The 15,342-nt window shown below is 43.0% G+C and overlaps 1 protein-coding gene across 17 annotated transcripts in view; it reads right to left on the bottom strand.

The window, feature by feature from the left end:
• The window catches only part of CNBD2 (cyclic nucleotide binding domain containing 2), a 62,778-nt gene that overhangs the window by 6,538 nt on the left and 40,898 nt on the right, over positions 1-15,342 (bottom strand). For 11 of the 17 annotated variants that reach the window (XM_081560044.1, XM_081560033.1, XM_081560034.1 and 8 more), the window contains 4 exons: positions 14,357-14,471; positions 8,615-8,792; positions 7,663-7,783; positions 44-207 (listed from right to left, as the gene is read on the bottom strand). In XM_081560044.1, the coding sequence (XP_081416170.1) occupies positions 44-207; positions 7,663-7,783; positions 8,615-8,792; positions 14,357-14,471 (578 nt within the window). Of the gene's footprint in view, positions 1-39; positions 208-7,662; positions 7,784-8,614; positions 8,793-14,356; positions 14,472-15,342 lie in introns of all 17 variants that reach the window. The other 6 variants (XM_081560039.1, XM_081560041.1, XM_081560045.1 and 3 more) reach the window with 2 other exon arrangements.

Raw genomic sequence — 15,342 nt, 5'->3', positions numbered from 1 at the left:
TTCATTTGATCTGAGGGAATGCACACACTTTTCCAGCACTGACCTGGGGTACTTGATACTGAACTTTGACAATTTTTCTATTGTATTACTGTCAAGCAGTTCACAAAAATTTTCTTTCCTGATCCGTATCACCTCAGCTCCCAGGCTCACAAGGATCAAGGGCCGAGTGTCACGTTCGCTCTCCGGGAGGAGGATCTGGTGAAGGCCCTAGAGAAAAGAAGTCCCAGAAAGTTCAACCTCAGAGACCATCCAGTCTACAAGCAAATTTTCCAGATTGGAAAAGCAAGGCCCCAAACAGGACTTGAATCCATCTGGGGTCATTCAGCAAGTGATAGGGAGAAGTCCAGGGCTCTCTTTGCCAATGACATCAAAGTCCTCAAAGAATCCTCCGAGCACTTTGTCCATAGTCCCACCTCCAGGCAGCAGGCTCTGCAAGAATCATGCTTGTGGGACTTTCCTGGTGTCCAGTGGTTAAGAATCCACCTTGCAAAGAGGGGAATGCGGGTTCGATCCCTGGTCTTGGAACTAAGATCCCACATGCCAAGGGACATCCCTTGTGAAGCAATGAAATGCTGCAACTAAGACCTGACGCAGCCAAATAAATAAATTTTTTTTTAAAAGGATTTGTACACACACAGTTGCTTGCCAGGTAGCAGCATTTTACCAGCTTTCCCTGGTGTCCAATCTCAACTCTTCTTTGTGCCAGGTCAGCCCATTTTCTCTTCCTTAGGATGATGACAAATAGCTCATCCTCCTAGATCTTCCCTTTTTTACAGCCACCACGCCCTCCCCAACCCTTTCCTCCAGGGCTTTGTTCATAGCACTTGTCCCCATGGAGCCTTAGTTCTTTCTGTCCCTCACAGGCTCTGGGGCCACTGGCCGCTACTGTGCAGCTCCCATTGCTTCTTGGGCTCTCTGGTGTGGATTCCTACTCCATCATATCTGGAAGGGAGATGGAGGTCAGCAGGCCCATCTGCTTGCTTTACAGGGACTATATTCCCCTTTGTAAGGAGACACTTTGAGATGGGGCAAAGCTGGGACTAGGGTCCTGGCTGCTGAAGTCCCAGTCCAGTGCTCACTCAGCCTCTCAGCTATTAAGACTCTGGCAAGGAGGGGAGAGGAGGTCAGTGGTCCAGAGCTTGCAATGCCCAGCTGTTTTGGGCTTAAGAGGACATCAGCCATAAATCAAGAGGTCTGCTCTAGGCAAGCCAAGTGGGATTGGGAAAAACGCAGGCTTCAGAACGAAGATCCACATGTTTACTTGCCATGTTGATAGGGACAGAGTAAAGGGAAAAAGTAGGTGATTAAATAGTTAATCCCACTAAAGGATCATAAGTAAAGGAAAAGGTACGAAGACCCCTGTGAGTCAATGATCTTGCTAGAAAGCAGGTTTGCTTAGCAACAAAGTCATGCGACAGGAGCACGCGATGGGCCCCAAAACAATCAAACAATGGTAGCATGAGACCCACATCCCGCCTAGTGAGCTCAGTAAATTAACGACCCCAGGACACCCACCCTCTCTGCACACACCGAAACAATAATTTATGGAAAGGTGATAATTCAAATTCAGTGGTTAGGACTCCAAGCTCTTTGATCTCTGGCTGGGGAACTAGAAGCCCACAAGCTGTGCAACGCAACCAAAAATTTTGGGCTTCCCAGGTGGCTCAGTAGGAAAGAATCTGCCTGACAATGCAGGAGACACAAGAGACTCAGGTTCGATCCCTGGGTTGGGAAGATCCACTGGAGAAGGAAATGGCTACCCACTCCAGTATTCTTGCCTGGGAAATCCCATGGACAGAGGAGCCTGGTGGGCTACGGTCCATAGGGTCCCAAAGAGTCAGACATAACTGAGCACACACAGCATATCATAGGCATTTCAAAGTGAAAGGCCCTCATTGTACTGAGACCTAAATTAATTTTCCCATTGTGCTATGACAGTCCTGGCTTGACCATGTAGCTGTAAGAAAACTCCCCTGCCCAACCTTGGAGGAGGAGCTGCTGATGGAAGCCTGAGGACTATTCAAGAATGAGAAAGAAGGTGGGCTTTCCCCCCTCCCCACTTTTCCTTTGATTATAAGACTGTAGCCCACTTAAGTTCTCTGGGCATAGCACCCTCTTGCCTGCCTGCTTGTAAGCTTCACAAACATCTTATTCTAATAAATCACTTCTTGTCTATCACTTTACCTCTCGCTGAATTCTTTGTGTTGAGACACAAAGGACCAGAGTTCCCCAGAGCCCCCGGAAAGCCACTCAGCAGTTTCAATGTGATTTTGGGTGAAGTTACACCTCCCTGGCCCATTGTTTGCTCACCTGTGAAAGAGAGGTGAGAACACCTGCCCCGCATGTCTCTGAAGGATTCCCAAATTGAAGGAGACGTGAAGTAGGATTTGGAACTTTCCCCTGCCTCACCCTCACCCACACTACCACCATGATTTGGGTTCTAGACCTTAAAGAATGACCATCTGCTCTGAGCCCTGGCCTTGTCTCTCCTTGGTAAGACTGGAGTGGAGACGTGTCATCTTTCTTAGGAAGCTGTTGACGGTCTAAACAAGCTGGTGTGTTGTAAGGATGCTCTGGGAGACATGAAGGTCCTCACACTTCAGTTGTGCTCACTGCAGTGGGCATGAAGCCCCTTCTAATCAGCACTAGGTCTTGCAAAGAAGCCAGAATGGCTGCTCTTTAGTCAGTTTTGACTGTGTGGGAGAAACATGTATATAAATTTAATCCTCACAACCACCCTGGGATATAGGGATTATAAGCCTTAGATGCGGAAACTGAGGTTGGGCAAAGGAAACTTGCTTGTCAAAAGTCACATATCTTATAATTACAGTAAGGATGATGCCAATGATAGTGATGGCAGTGATGGTGGTGATGGTGATGATAGCATCAACTCATGTTTAATGCTGCTGCTGCTGCTGCTAAGTCACTTCAGTCGTGTCCGACTCTGTGCGACCCCATCGACGGCAGCCCACCAGGCTCCACCATCCCTGGGATTCTCCAGGCAAGGATACTGGAGTGGGTTGCCATTTCCTTCTCCAGTGCATGAACGGGAAAAGTGAAAGTGAAGTCGCTCAGTCGTGTCCGACTCCTAGCGACCCCGTGGACTGTAGCCTACCAGGCTCCTCCGTCCATGGGATTTTCCAAGCAAGTCACTAAATCCCAGGCCCTCTTGTAGCTGTGGTGTCTGTTAACTCACGTAACCCTCACTAAAACCCCACGAGGTGAGTTCTTTTATTATCATCATTTTACAGAGGATGCTGCTGAGGTTAAGAAACATGTCCAACATCACACAGCATGGAAGCAATAAAGCTAGGATTTGAATTCAGGTGGGTCTGTCTTTAGAGTCCATGCACTTAGTTATCTATTTATTTATTTTGGCTGTACCATGGGGCATGTGGGATCTTAGTTCCCTGACCAGGGATCAAACCTGTGCCCCCTGCAGTGGAAGCATGGAGTCTTAACCACTGGACCACCAGAGAAGTCCCTAGAGCCCATGCTTTTAGCTGCTACACTTCAAGAAAACTGAGCCACAAAGACATTAACTACTTTGCCAAAGGTGACAAGGCAGAAAGTGATGGAGAGGGATTTGAACCCATCAACCTGCCCAGGACCTCACTAAGGGCAGCCCAGCAGCAGGCACTGTTATTCACCTCCAGTCCACCCTACACGTTCCAGCCCGAGTCAGGTCCTCAAATAGCTTCCCAAAGCTCCCAGGATAAAATAAAACTCTTCATTGTGGCCACTGAGGCTTTGGCTACCTCACGCTTGTGAGGTTCCCACCTGGTTTACTCTGTTTCAGCCACACTGCCCTCCCTTCCTGTTCCCTCAACGAGCCAAGCTCCTTCCCGCCTCAGGCTGGACCTGCTTTCTCTTTCTGGAACACTCTCCCTCCCAGGTTGTCCACAGCTTATTTGTTTTGTCATTCAGGTCTCAGCTTAAACATCACTGTCTTAGAGCAACCTTCCCTGACCACTCCATTTAAGACCACCTCCCCCCTCAACCCAGCTTTCTGTTCTGTTCCCAATAGCAACTTAAAATGTTCTGTATATTTGCTGCTTTGTCTGTTTACTGTCCCCAGACTAGATCATAAGCCCCACAAGGGCAAGAATGACATCAGTTTACTTGCCTACATTGGCACCTTGGGCCATGCTTGGAGCTTGATAAATGCTCAAGAAATACCTGTGGGGCTTCCCTGGTGGCACAGTAGTTAAGGCTTCGCCTTCCAATGTGTGGGGAATGAAGGCCTTGCTCTGAGCCCCCACCCAGAGCCTTCTAGGATTGTCTAGAGCAGGGGTCCCCAACCTCCAGGATCTAATGTCTGATGATATGAGATGACGCTGATGTAACAATAACAGAAATAGAGTGCACAATAAATTTAATGCACTTGAATCATCCTGAAACCATCCCCTCCCACCTCCAGTCCATGGAAAAATAGTCTTCCACGAGCTTGGAATCAAGTCTAAAGTCCCTCTTGTTCCACTTTCCACAGATTCCTACATGCCCTCTACCAGAGTAAGCAATGCCCTTCCTGGCCTTGGTGCCTCCATTCACCCAGGGTGCTTGGCATCCCGGCTCCTCACTGGGCCGGCACGAGATGCATTCATGGCAGGTGCCCAGCCTCAGGCAGCCTGTGTTCAGTCCCGAGAGCACCTCGCCCTGAGACTCTGAAACTGCAGGGAGGCGGAAGCGAGAGGGCTGGAAACCACATCACATGAACACTGCAGGAATGGAGGAATGTTTTCCCTGAATAAGAAAATAATTAACGGGGCATTGGCATGCTGCCTGGCTCCATAAATGTTGAACAGAAAAACAAAACAGCATTCTTTAAATTCTAAGAGGCCATCATGTGGCAAGGAAACTGATTTCTGTTTGTTCTTGGGGGGTGGGTAGGGTGCAGCGCGTGCTGGGAAGAACTCGTTAAAAGCTGTAGGAGGCAGTTTTATTGAGAAAAAGGAAGAGCTGCTGAAAAGCTCCAAACTAGTCACTCAGCATGGACAGAGGGCTGGGCCAGGGCCTGGGGCTCCAGACAGTGCTGGGCTGGCCTCCCTGCCTCCCAAGGCCCACAGTCCAGCAGAGCAGAAGCGCAAGGAGATCAGCACAACACAGGGTGAAGGGGTATGAAGAGGACCCTGGGGATTCATGGTGACAATGACTGACCACACATCAGAAGACAGTGCCCCCAGGAAAACTGAGGCACATGGCTACTCACCAGGAGGCCTCACGCCCTCCCTGTGCCGCTCACCTGGCCTCCCAGCTCCAGCATCTATCTTCTAGCATCTAGCTCCCACAACGGTCAGAGTTCAGGGTCAAACTTGTTTCACCCATACATTCCCCTCCACTATTGGATTTTTTTTTTTTCTGGCCGAGTAACACGTGGTAATTAGAGCTTCCCAGGTGGCGCAGTAATAAAAAATCCGCCTGCCAAACCAGGAGATGTGGGTTCAATCCCTCGGTCTGGAAGATCCCCTGGAGTCAGAAATGGCAACCCACTCCAGTAGTCTTGCCTGGGAAATGCCATGGACAGAGGAGCCTGGAGGGCTACAGTCCACGGGGCCACAAAGAGCTGGACACCACTGAGCACACCACAGTACAGCACAGAATGTGGGATCTTAGTTCCCCGACCAGGGATCGAACCTGCGTCCCCTGCATTGGAAGCACAGAGTTTTAACCACTGGACCACCAGGGAAGTCCCTGGATAATCTTTAGAACCATTTCAGACTTACAGAAAAACTGAGAAGATGGTACATCTTAACCAGTTTCCCGGGTAAGATCTCACATTGTGTAATAGTTTTGTTACAATTAATGAACCACGATGGATACACATCAATAACTGAAGTCAATGAGTTATTTAGATTTCCTTTTTCTGTTCCACAGTCCTCTCCAGGACACATTACCCTTAACTGTCATGTCCCTTGAGGTTCCTCTTGGATGTGGCAGTTTCTCGGACTTCCCTTGTTTATGATGATCTGGACAATTTTGAGGAGTTCCAGTCAGGTAGGTCTTGGGTTGCCCCGCTATTAGAATCTGACTGATTTTTTCTCATCATTGGATGGGGGTTATAGGTTATTGGGAAGAGGACTGTAGTACACCATTGTCATCACATCACATCCCACATTTATCATCTCATAAATAAGGGACATACTATCAATGTGATTTATTACTGCCGATGTTGGCCTTGATCACCTGACTCAGGAAGCACTTTGCTTTCAGTACTTTTTCCTCTGTAAAATTATTCTTTTCTTCCTCCTTTCTATAGTGTACTCTTTGGAAGTAAGTCACTACGTGCTGTCCACGCCTAAGGAGCAGTGAGTTATACACCTTCTTTCAGGGCAGCATATCTACATAAATTATTTGGAATTCTTCTGCATGTGAGATTTGTGTCTTTTCCCCATTTATTAATTTATTCATATGTATGCATTATATCAGTTTACACTTACAGATTTTGTTAATTTTATTTATTTTTGGCTGGGCTGGGTATTCCATTACTATGTGCGGGCTTTCTCTAGTTGCCGTGAGCAGCGGCTACAATCTAGTTGCAGTGCATCTTTTCATATTGATCTCTTTCCCTTAGAAATAGTCTAAGGGAATTCCCTGGTGGTCCAGCGATTAGGATTTGGCACTTTCACTGCCAGGGCCAAGGTCAGTCCCTGGTTGGGGAACTAAGATCTCTCAAGGCACAAATTGCAGCCAAAAAAAAGGAGAAATATTCATCTAACTTTGCCACATCTTTTCATAGTTTGCTAATTTCTTTTGCTTGCCAAATAACAATTCACTGTATGGGTTTGTCAGTTTGTTTATATTTATTTACCTTTCCATATAAATTTTAGCATCAGTTTATCAATATCCACAAAATAATTTACCGGGATTTTGATTGGGATTGCACTGAATCTATACATCAAGTGGGGACAAACTGACATGTTAATGATACTGAGTCTTCCAATCCACAAACATAGAATATTTTTCCTTTTATTTAAATCTGCTTTGAATTCTTTCATTATAGTTACTTGGTTTTCTGCATACAGTTTCTGAACATATTTTGTTATATTTCTACCTAAGTATTTCATTTTTTGGTGCTATTGTAAATGGCACTGCATATTTTATTTCAAATTACAACTGTTCGTTGCTTTATGCCTTGTGACCTTGCTATAATCATTTGTCAGCTCAGGAGGTTTTATTTGTTCTATTTGTTTGTTTATTTGTTTTATTTGTTCTTTTTTTGTCATTTTGTTTCATTTTTTAATTCTTTCGAATTGCCTATATTGACAATCATGTCACCTGCAAACAAAGAAAGCTATATTTTTTCCTTCCTGATCTGGATTTGTTTAACTTCCTTTTCTTAATGCACTGGCTAGGACTTCCAAAACAACACTGAATAAGAGTAGTGAGAAGGGACACCCTTGCCTTCTTCCTGGATTATTTTAAAGCAAGTCCCAGATGTCATATCATTTTATCTATAAATATTTGGATATGTATCTCTTAAATATAAGGACCTTTTAAAAAAACATAACCACAATACATTACCACATCTTAAAAAGTCAATAATATCCTTTAATATCACCAAATCCAGAAAAGGATGTTTTCAAACCTTTACTCTCATTACCTAGCACCCTCAGCCCATCATGTTACACACTGTATTGTGAACAAGGCTCTCTGCACACTTACCAAGATCTCTCCTTGCTCCACGGTGTGGATCTTCATGTAGGCCCCCACCGCAGCCTCCTTGGGGAGATCGCCATACTTGGTTTGGATCATGGGACATTCGATCAAATGAGAACACCTGGACCTGAAATTAGACAGCTTGTTAAAGAGAACTCGCTTGTAACACAGCTCTTGAAGCCCTTGATATCCATCCCTCACTCGACTGCATGTTAAGATCACCCCTCCCTTCTCCCAGGTGGTGAGAACACAGAAAATCAAACCCTGGGAGAGACGGACTGTCAGGAATTGTTGAGGTTTAACAGGGAGGAGACTTGGGAGAGGGGGATTTCATCAAACTTTTTGGCCAATCCATAAAACAAGTGGCCAATCCAGGTTCAAATCTCGATTGGACTGATTCTAAAGCACTTATCTACTGACTCCCTTAGATGAGTAGACTTTTATGAAAAAGCTCAGATTCAAAAAGGCCAAGTGATACACAGACAGAAAGTCACCACCAAAAAATGTATGCAGCCCCTTCTTCTTTGGATGGGCTCCCTGAGAAAAGAATAAGCTGACTGCCTGATGAGGCCCTGTGAGTTGGAGGCAGAGAAAGTAGACCCAAATATCAAACCCAGGACCTCTCTCGGCTGCCTTCTTTTTTAAGTCTTTTTTGAACTTGAATTCATTACAATATTGCTTCTGTTTTATATTGGTTTTCTGGCCACGAGGCATATGGGATCTTGGCTCCCCAACCAGGGATCAAACCCGTACCCCCTGTATTGGAAGGCAAAGTCTTAACCACTGGACCACCAAGGAAGTCCCCCTAGGCAGCCTTCTAGACACACCACAACCTTTGGGGGAAAGCTGTGATTGCTACCTCTGCTCATCCCCTAGCATACTTGACAATCTGCCCTGTAAGTTATACCCCCTTTCAACCAGACTCTGAACCCTCCAATCTGTCAAGGGCAAAGCTTACTTGATTTTTGAGCCGAAGGTCTTTGGGAGAGTATTTCCTGAGGTTTTAATCTTCCTACTGAAGCTGGATCCTTCTTGCTCCTGGGCTTTCCGGAGATGAAAAAGCTTCAGAAAACTAAAGTCCTGTACAGGATATGACCTGATCTGGAATTCCTTAAATCTCTCCATAGGAGACAAATCTGTTAGAGAAAGCACAGGAAAACACATTAACGACTCTTTCCATACATGAGGATTATACTGGTGGTGTTTGGAGGTGTATCATAGTCTTCTGTGTGGTGAGTCTGATGCACGGGGGAATTAAGAAAAATAGAAAAGAAAAATATTGTGGCTTCTGCGTATTTTCCCTCTGGGCTGGGCCCTGGGCTAGAGCTTTATAACCATTACATCCAGACGAATGTCATTAGCCTGATTTAAGAGAGAAAATGAGAAGCAGAGTTCAACACCCAGGAAAGGGCCCAAGGGCTTCCAGGTAAAGAATCGCCTGCAATGCAGAAGACCCCAGTTCAATTCCTGAGTTGGGAAGATCCCCTGGAGAAGGGATAGGCTACCCACTCCAGTATTCTTGGGCTTCGCTGGTGGCTCAGATGGTAAAGAATCCACCTGCAATATGGGAGACTTGGGTTCAATCCCTGGGTTGGGAAGATCCCCTGGAGGAGGGCATGGCAACCCAGTCCAGTATTCTTGCCTAGAGAATTCCATGGACAGAGGAGCCTGGCGGACTACAGTCCAAGGCATCACAAAGAGTTGGACACAACTGCGTGACTAAGCACAAAGGGCCAAAGCTTGAATATGAACTCAGGTGTTTCTAATTCAAAGCTCATGTCTTTCCATTAACAGATCACATATATCTGGTTTTTCAAACTGGGATTGGGGGTAGGGGTAGCAATAAAAGATAAATGGATGACCAGCCATAAAACCCTGAGCGTGTGCTATGCTTAGCACAGTGCCTGCACCATAACAGGCCCTCTGTGAGAAGTATTAAAAAGATTTCCAAGAGAATACCACTCAGAAATGCTATGCTGAGTGAATGGAGCCAGACACTAAAAAGTACATACTGTATAATTCCATTTACATGAAGCCCTAGGAAAGACAAATGGAACCTACAGTGATAGAAGACAGAAAAGTAGTTGGCCAGGGGTAAAGGATAGAGATTGACTGGGAAGGGGCACAAGGGAACTTTTAGGGGTGATAGAAATGTTCAATAACTTGGTTGTGGTGGTTACAACATATGTAAATTTGGTAAAACTCATTGAACTATACACTTTAAATTTGTGTCTTTTACTTTATGAAAGTTGAACCTTAATGACACTAATTTAAAAAACAGATCTCCTGAGAGTTCCCTGGTGGCCTAGTAGTTAGGCTTTCACTGCCATGGTAGGGATTCAATCCCTGCTCAGGGAACTAAGATCTCACAAGCTGAGCAGCAAAGTCAAAAAAAAAAAAAAAAAAAGAGCCCCAGTGTTAGAATCAATTGTTAAAATTAAAATTAATGTTAGTAGAAGTAAATCCAAACTACAGAAGGAGTAGTATTGGAAAAACAGAGCACATATTTTTTTTTAAACCCTAAATACAACCTATTTAGAAGATGTTGTAGCAATATTTATCAACATTTTAAATGCATTGCCAGTACACACTGGACCAATTACTTGATCCAGTAATTCTAAGAATTTATCCAATATGTTTCTGTGCACAAGTATGCAAAGATAAACACACCAGGAAATTCACCACAGTAGGGTAATAGCGAAAAACTGAAAATAACCCAAAGTTTTGTAAAAGATAATTAGTTTAACTGTAGTATGTCCATACAAGAGAATAAAACTCAGCTATTAAGAACCAAAGATCTAGACTTTTGCTTCCAACCAGAGTAAAAGGGACTAGATCCACTAGATCTACTCTCACCAGAAACTAATAAAATACTGGGCTAAATACACAGAAAAAAAAGTGGTTTTCAAGACATTGGGCATCAGGCCATGAAGAATCATTATCCCTGCAAGATAGAAGACAGATAGGATAAGCTCTTCTATTGCCCCAGCCGACCACCTGGAGGCTTTCTGGACAATGGTGCGGCAAAGGGAAACCCAGGAGGAGTCCTGCCATCTCTCCAAATTAATGCGACAGAAGTGCGAGTGCCAGAGAAGACAAGGCAGCTGGAGCTCACAGAGCACAGTTCTGGAGAGGAGAGAGCTGCACGAGAGAGAGGCCTGAAGATCTTCCAAGGGTCTCCTTCAGTCTCAGCTGAGCACTGAGCGACACACATATAATGTCAGGGAAGCACCAGCGGATGCAACCTCTAAGGCGGCTCTCAGTGACTCCCACCTCCTAACGGCCACACAGGTGTGGATGGTCTTCCCATTAAGTGCGGGCTGGATTTGATTCTAACAGAATACAGCAGAAGTGACAGGATGTCCTTTTGAGATGAGGTTTTAAAGGTTGTGGCTTTCGCCCTTGGCTATACTCTGTGTTGCGCTCTCTCTCTCTCTCCAGGGGAAGCAAGCTGCCATGTCAGCAAGTAGCCCTATAGAGAAAGCCACAAGGTGAGGGACCAAGTAAGGTTTGCAAACAGCCATTAAGTGACCTTGGAAGTGGGTCCCTCTCAACTGAGTCTTCACATGAGAACACAGCCCCTGGAAGACAGCTGCAACCTCACAAGAGAACTTGAGCCAGAGGCACCTGGCTAAGCCATGCTCAAAGTTCTGACCCACAGGAACTGAGAAATAATAGGCATTGTTTTATGTCATTAAGTTTGGGATAATTTGTTCTGCAGTAATAGATACTACATAGTAGTAACAGTAGTAATACCCAAGGCTGGGGAAAGAAACACCCAAAATGTTTAGAGGGATAAATCATCAGAGTTCTCAAAAGACCAGAAACAGCTCCTATTCCCAACAGCTAGATTAGAAAGCCTCACAAGTAAAAACGGTTTTGTCTCATAAATGGGGCAAAACTAGCTCTAGATTAACTGCTCTGATCTTACCTACCAAAGCCTAAGCACTAGTTTTTAAAAGATCAAAATATTTCCAAATAACTTGTCTGCATCCCAGAACAAATCTCAGAAATACTTACAGGAATTTTAAAATATGCAACACCCAAAATTCAGTTTTTGGCATTCTGTGAAAATTTACTAAACATGCAAAGAAGTAGGAACATATGAACCATATAAAGAGAAAAAAAGCTAAGAATTGAAACTGACTCAGAAATGATACAGATGACAGAATTAGTATGTAAGGACATTAAAACAGTTACTACCATTGTAGTCCAAAGAGGAAATTTTGTGTACATTAAGCAGAAAAATAGAAATTATTTTTTAAAAGACCCAAATCAAACTTCTAGATGTGAAAACTACAAGGTCTGAAATGAAAAAATGTATTGGATAGGATTAATAGCAGATTAAACAATGCCGAAGAAAGACTGTTAAAGTCGAACACATAGCAACAAAAATGATTTAAAATGACAGAGAGGAAAAAAGTAAAATATTAATAGAGCATCAGTAAAACAACTTCAAGCAGTCCAATATACATATGATTTGAGTCTCCAAAGTGGAGGAGAAAGATAGAAAAAAAAGAGCATTTTAAAAATAGTGGTTAAAGATTCCAAATCTGATGAAAAATATAAACCCAAACATCCAAAAATTAAATGAACCCCAAGCACAGAAACATGATGAAAAATTTTCCAAGACACAATGTAATCAAATTGCTTAAAACTGATAAAAAGAAAAATTTTAAAATAACCAGGTAGTGGTGATGATTTTACCACTTACATTGAATTGCTACATTGTACACCAGGAACAAACATACTGTTGTGGGTCAGTTTTACTTCAAAAATAAACAAATGAACTCGTAGAAAAAGAGATCAGATTTGTGGTTACCAAAGGTGGGAGTGTAAGGGGGAGAAGGAACTGGCTGAAGGTGGTCAAAAGGTACAAACATCCAGTTATAAGATAAATACTAAGTAACAGAGGTGCAATGTACATTATTAATATAACTAACATCACTTTCTGTTATATAAGAAAGTTGATAAGAGTAAATCCTAAGAGTTCTTATCACAAGAAAAATTTTCTTTTTCTTTTATTTTGTATCTATATGAAATGATTCATGTTCACTAAATTTATTGTGGTAATCATCTCATGATGATTTGTACGTCAAACCATCTTTCTGTTTACCTTAAACTTACATAGTGTTACATGTCAATTGCATTTTGATAAAACTGGAAGAAAAAAATAACAGCCTCAGCAAAAAGGCATATTATGTATAAAGGATATAAAAAGTTATGCAAAGAGATTATATGAAGATAAGAATGTTGGCAGACTTCTTACTGAAAACAATGTGAGCCAGAAGACAGACTTTAAGGCAAGTCTTTAAAATATTGAGCAAAAAAAAAAATCTGTAAATCCTGAATTCTGTACCCAACAAAAAATTTCTCTATAAAATAAATACAAAATCATTCTTAAACATAGAAAAGCTGAAAGAAATGTTAAAGGAAGCACTTTAGGCAGAAAGAAATGGTATTATGGAAATCTGATCTATACAAAGGCATGAAAAAATCAGGAATGGTACCACATAAAGATAAAATAGTTTTGTTCTTATCACTTAAATATGTTTAAAAGATAATTATTTAAAGCAAAAGTAATAACCATGTGTTGTAAGGTTTTTAACGTATGTGAAGGCAGAATACATGACAATAGCACAACATCTGAGAGGGGAGAAATAAAAGTATATCGCTGCAGGGTTCTGATTCCATACGTGAAATGGCATAATAGCACTTGAAGGTAGCCTGTGATAAGTTAAAGGTATATACAACAAACTACCAAGCAACCACTAAAATAACATGACAGAGCTAATAAGCCAACAAAGACAATGAAATGGAACCATATAAAATAATCCAAAAGAAGGCAGGGAAGAAAAAGAATGTACTTAATACTGCTGAACCGTGTGCTTAAAAATAAAGATAGTAAACTTCGTGTTATGTGTATTTTACCATAGTAAAAAAAAAAATGGGGAAAAAAGTGTGAGGTGTAGCTTTTTCTCAGGTGGATTAGCAATGGAAAAGAGAGAAAAAGAACTGACATGAGAAGAGAAGAGAACTAAAATTTACTGAGTACCTCCTAGGCACTATGCATACAAGATTTCCCCTCATTCAGCAGTAACCTCTGTGATCATGACAGTGAACATCAACTATATACTAACACATCTAGGTAGAGTTCTAAGAGTGTTATATATTCATTTGCGTAATTTTATAACAAGCCTACATGGTAGAGACCAGGGTCTGCCTTACAGACGCTGAGGGCATCAGTGTGCAGGCACACAGAATCACTTGCCCAGTGTTCACAGTGAGTAAGAGAAGGATCCTGGATTCAAACACAGTTTGGCCCCTAGGCTTATGCTCCTAACCATCACACAAAGCGACAGACTCCAGGACACCAGGCCCAGAGGCCTGAGTACTCACCAAAGTCAGGCTGCTAATCAGTGGAACTCACACCCAGCTCTGTCTAGCTCCAGGCTATCTTTTCTCCACCCCTCTCCCTGGAAGAACCTGAGGCTGAGGGGAAAGGCTGGAAGGGGCTGCAGGGGTCAGCAGGAGCCTCACCTGGAGGCCGTGTGGACCCAGGTTTCCACAGCTGGTAGAAGACTTGTCTATCCTGCCAGGCTTTGCTGGCTCTAGGTTTCTAAGATGCTGTGGACCAGGCACCAGGAAGCTGCAGGATCAGGCGCCCCCTGCTGGCTGCCAGATGTGGATGTTGGCTTACCCTTGAGGTGGAGGTTTGGAGGTGTGTCGTCTATCAGCTGCAGGTGCTCCCAGATCCACTTATGGTAGAAGGACGAGTTCTCAAGGTCTATCAACCTCAGGACTTCACAGATGCCCTGGACACGCAAGGGACACAAGCAGAGGAGTCAACCGCAGCTCCAGGCAGGACAGGCTTTGAAGATAAGCTCTCTTTTGTTTTACTTGCTTCATGCAAGCGGTTTGAGGTCCTTTTTAAAAATGAAAATGCTATCTACTCATAATTAAAAAATTCAAATAGCTAAACGGCACAAGAACTAAAAAAAAAAATCACCATTAAGGATGTTATACATATTTAAAATTTTGATATATATTGTCAACCAACCCTCTAGATACATTAGATAAGTTTATACTCTCCCCAACGGTGCATAACAGAACCCATTGTAATACATCTATGTAGTACACTAACAACTTGGTTTTCACAGCCCTTTTAATCTTTCCTAATCTGAGAGACAAGAAAGATATGTCATTTTTCACATGCATTTCATATCTTTATTAGACCTTCATTTTAAAAAAAATTTTGGCCACATCACACAGCTTGTGGACTTTTAGTTCCCCAACCAGGAATTGAACCCAGGCCCTTGTCAGTGAAAGCATGGAGTCCTAACCACTAGAAAGTCAGGGAGTTCCCAATCTTAATCTTTTTTAGTAGGAACTCTAAGAGACACATTAGGATTAATGTTCAGGATAGATTACTGTTGAAGAGATCAAACATTTAATAAGTCCTTATTATATTGCAGGCATTGTGTTAGGAGCTTTACTCAACATTCATTCAACAAACATTTATCCACCAGGAACTGCAGGTACTAGAAAAATACACATGAGCAGTTCTCTCTGGAAAGACTCTCAGGGGTGTTTAATTGCATCTGAATCTGTGGAGAAAACAATTTCACCATGTGTTCCCAAATGATAAACTGTTCAAAATGAGTTGATTACGAGCATTAATTATGT

This window comes from Giraffa tippelskirchi, chromosome 13 (assembly GCF_054371585.1).
Source record: "Giraffa tippelskirchi isolate mGirTip1 chromosome 13, T2T-mGirTip1v1.2.pri, whole genome shotgun sequence".
NCBI classification, from domain to species: domain Eukaryota; kingdom Metazoa; phylum Chordata; class Mammalia; order Artiodactyla; family Giraffidae; genus Giraffa; species Giraffa tippelskirchi.
This window is presented reverse-complemented; position numbering and strand designations above follow the sequence as displayed.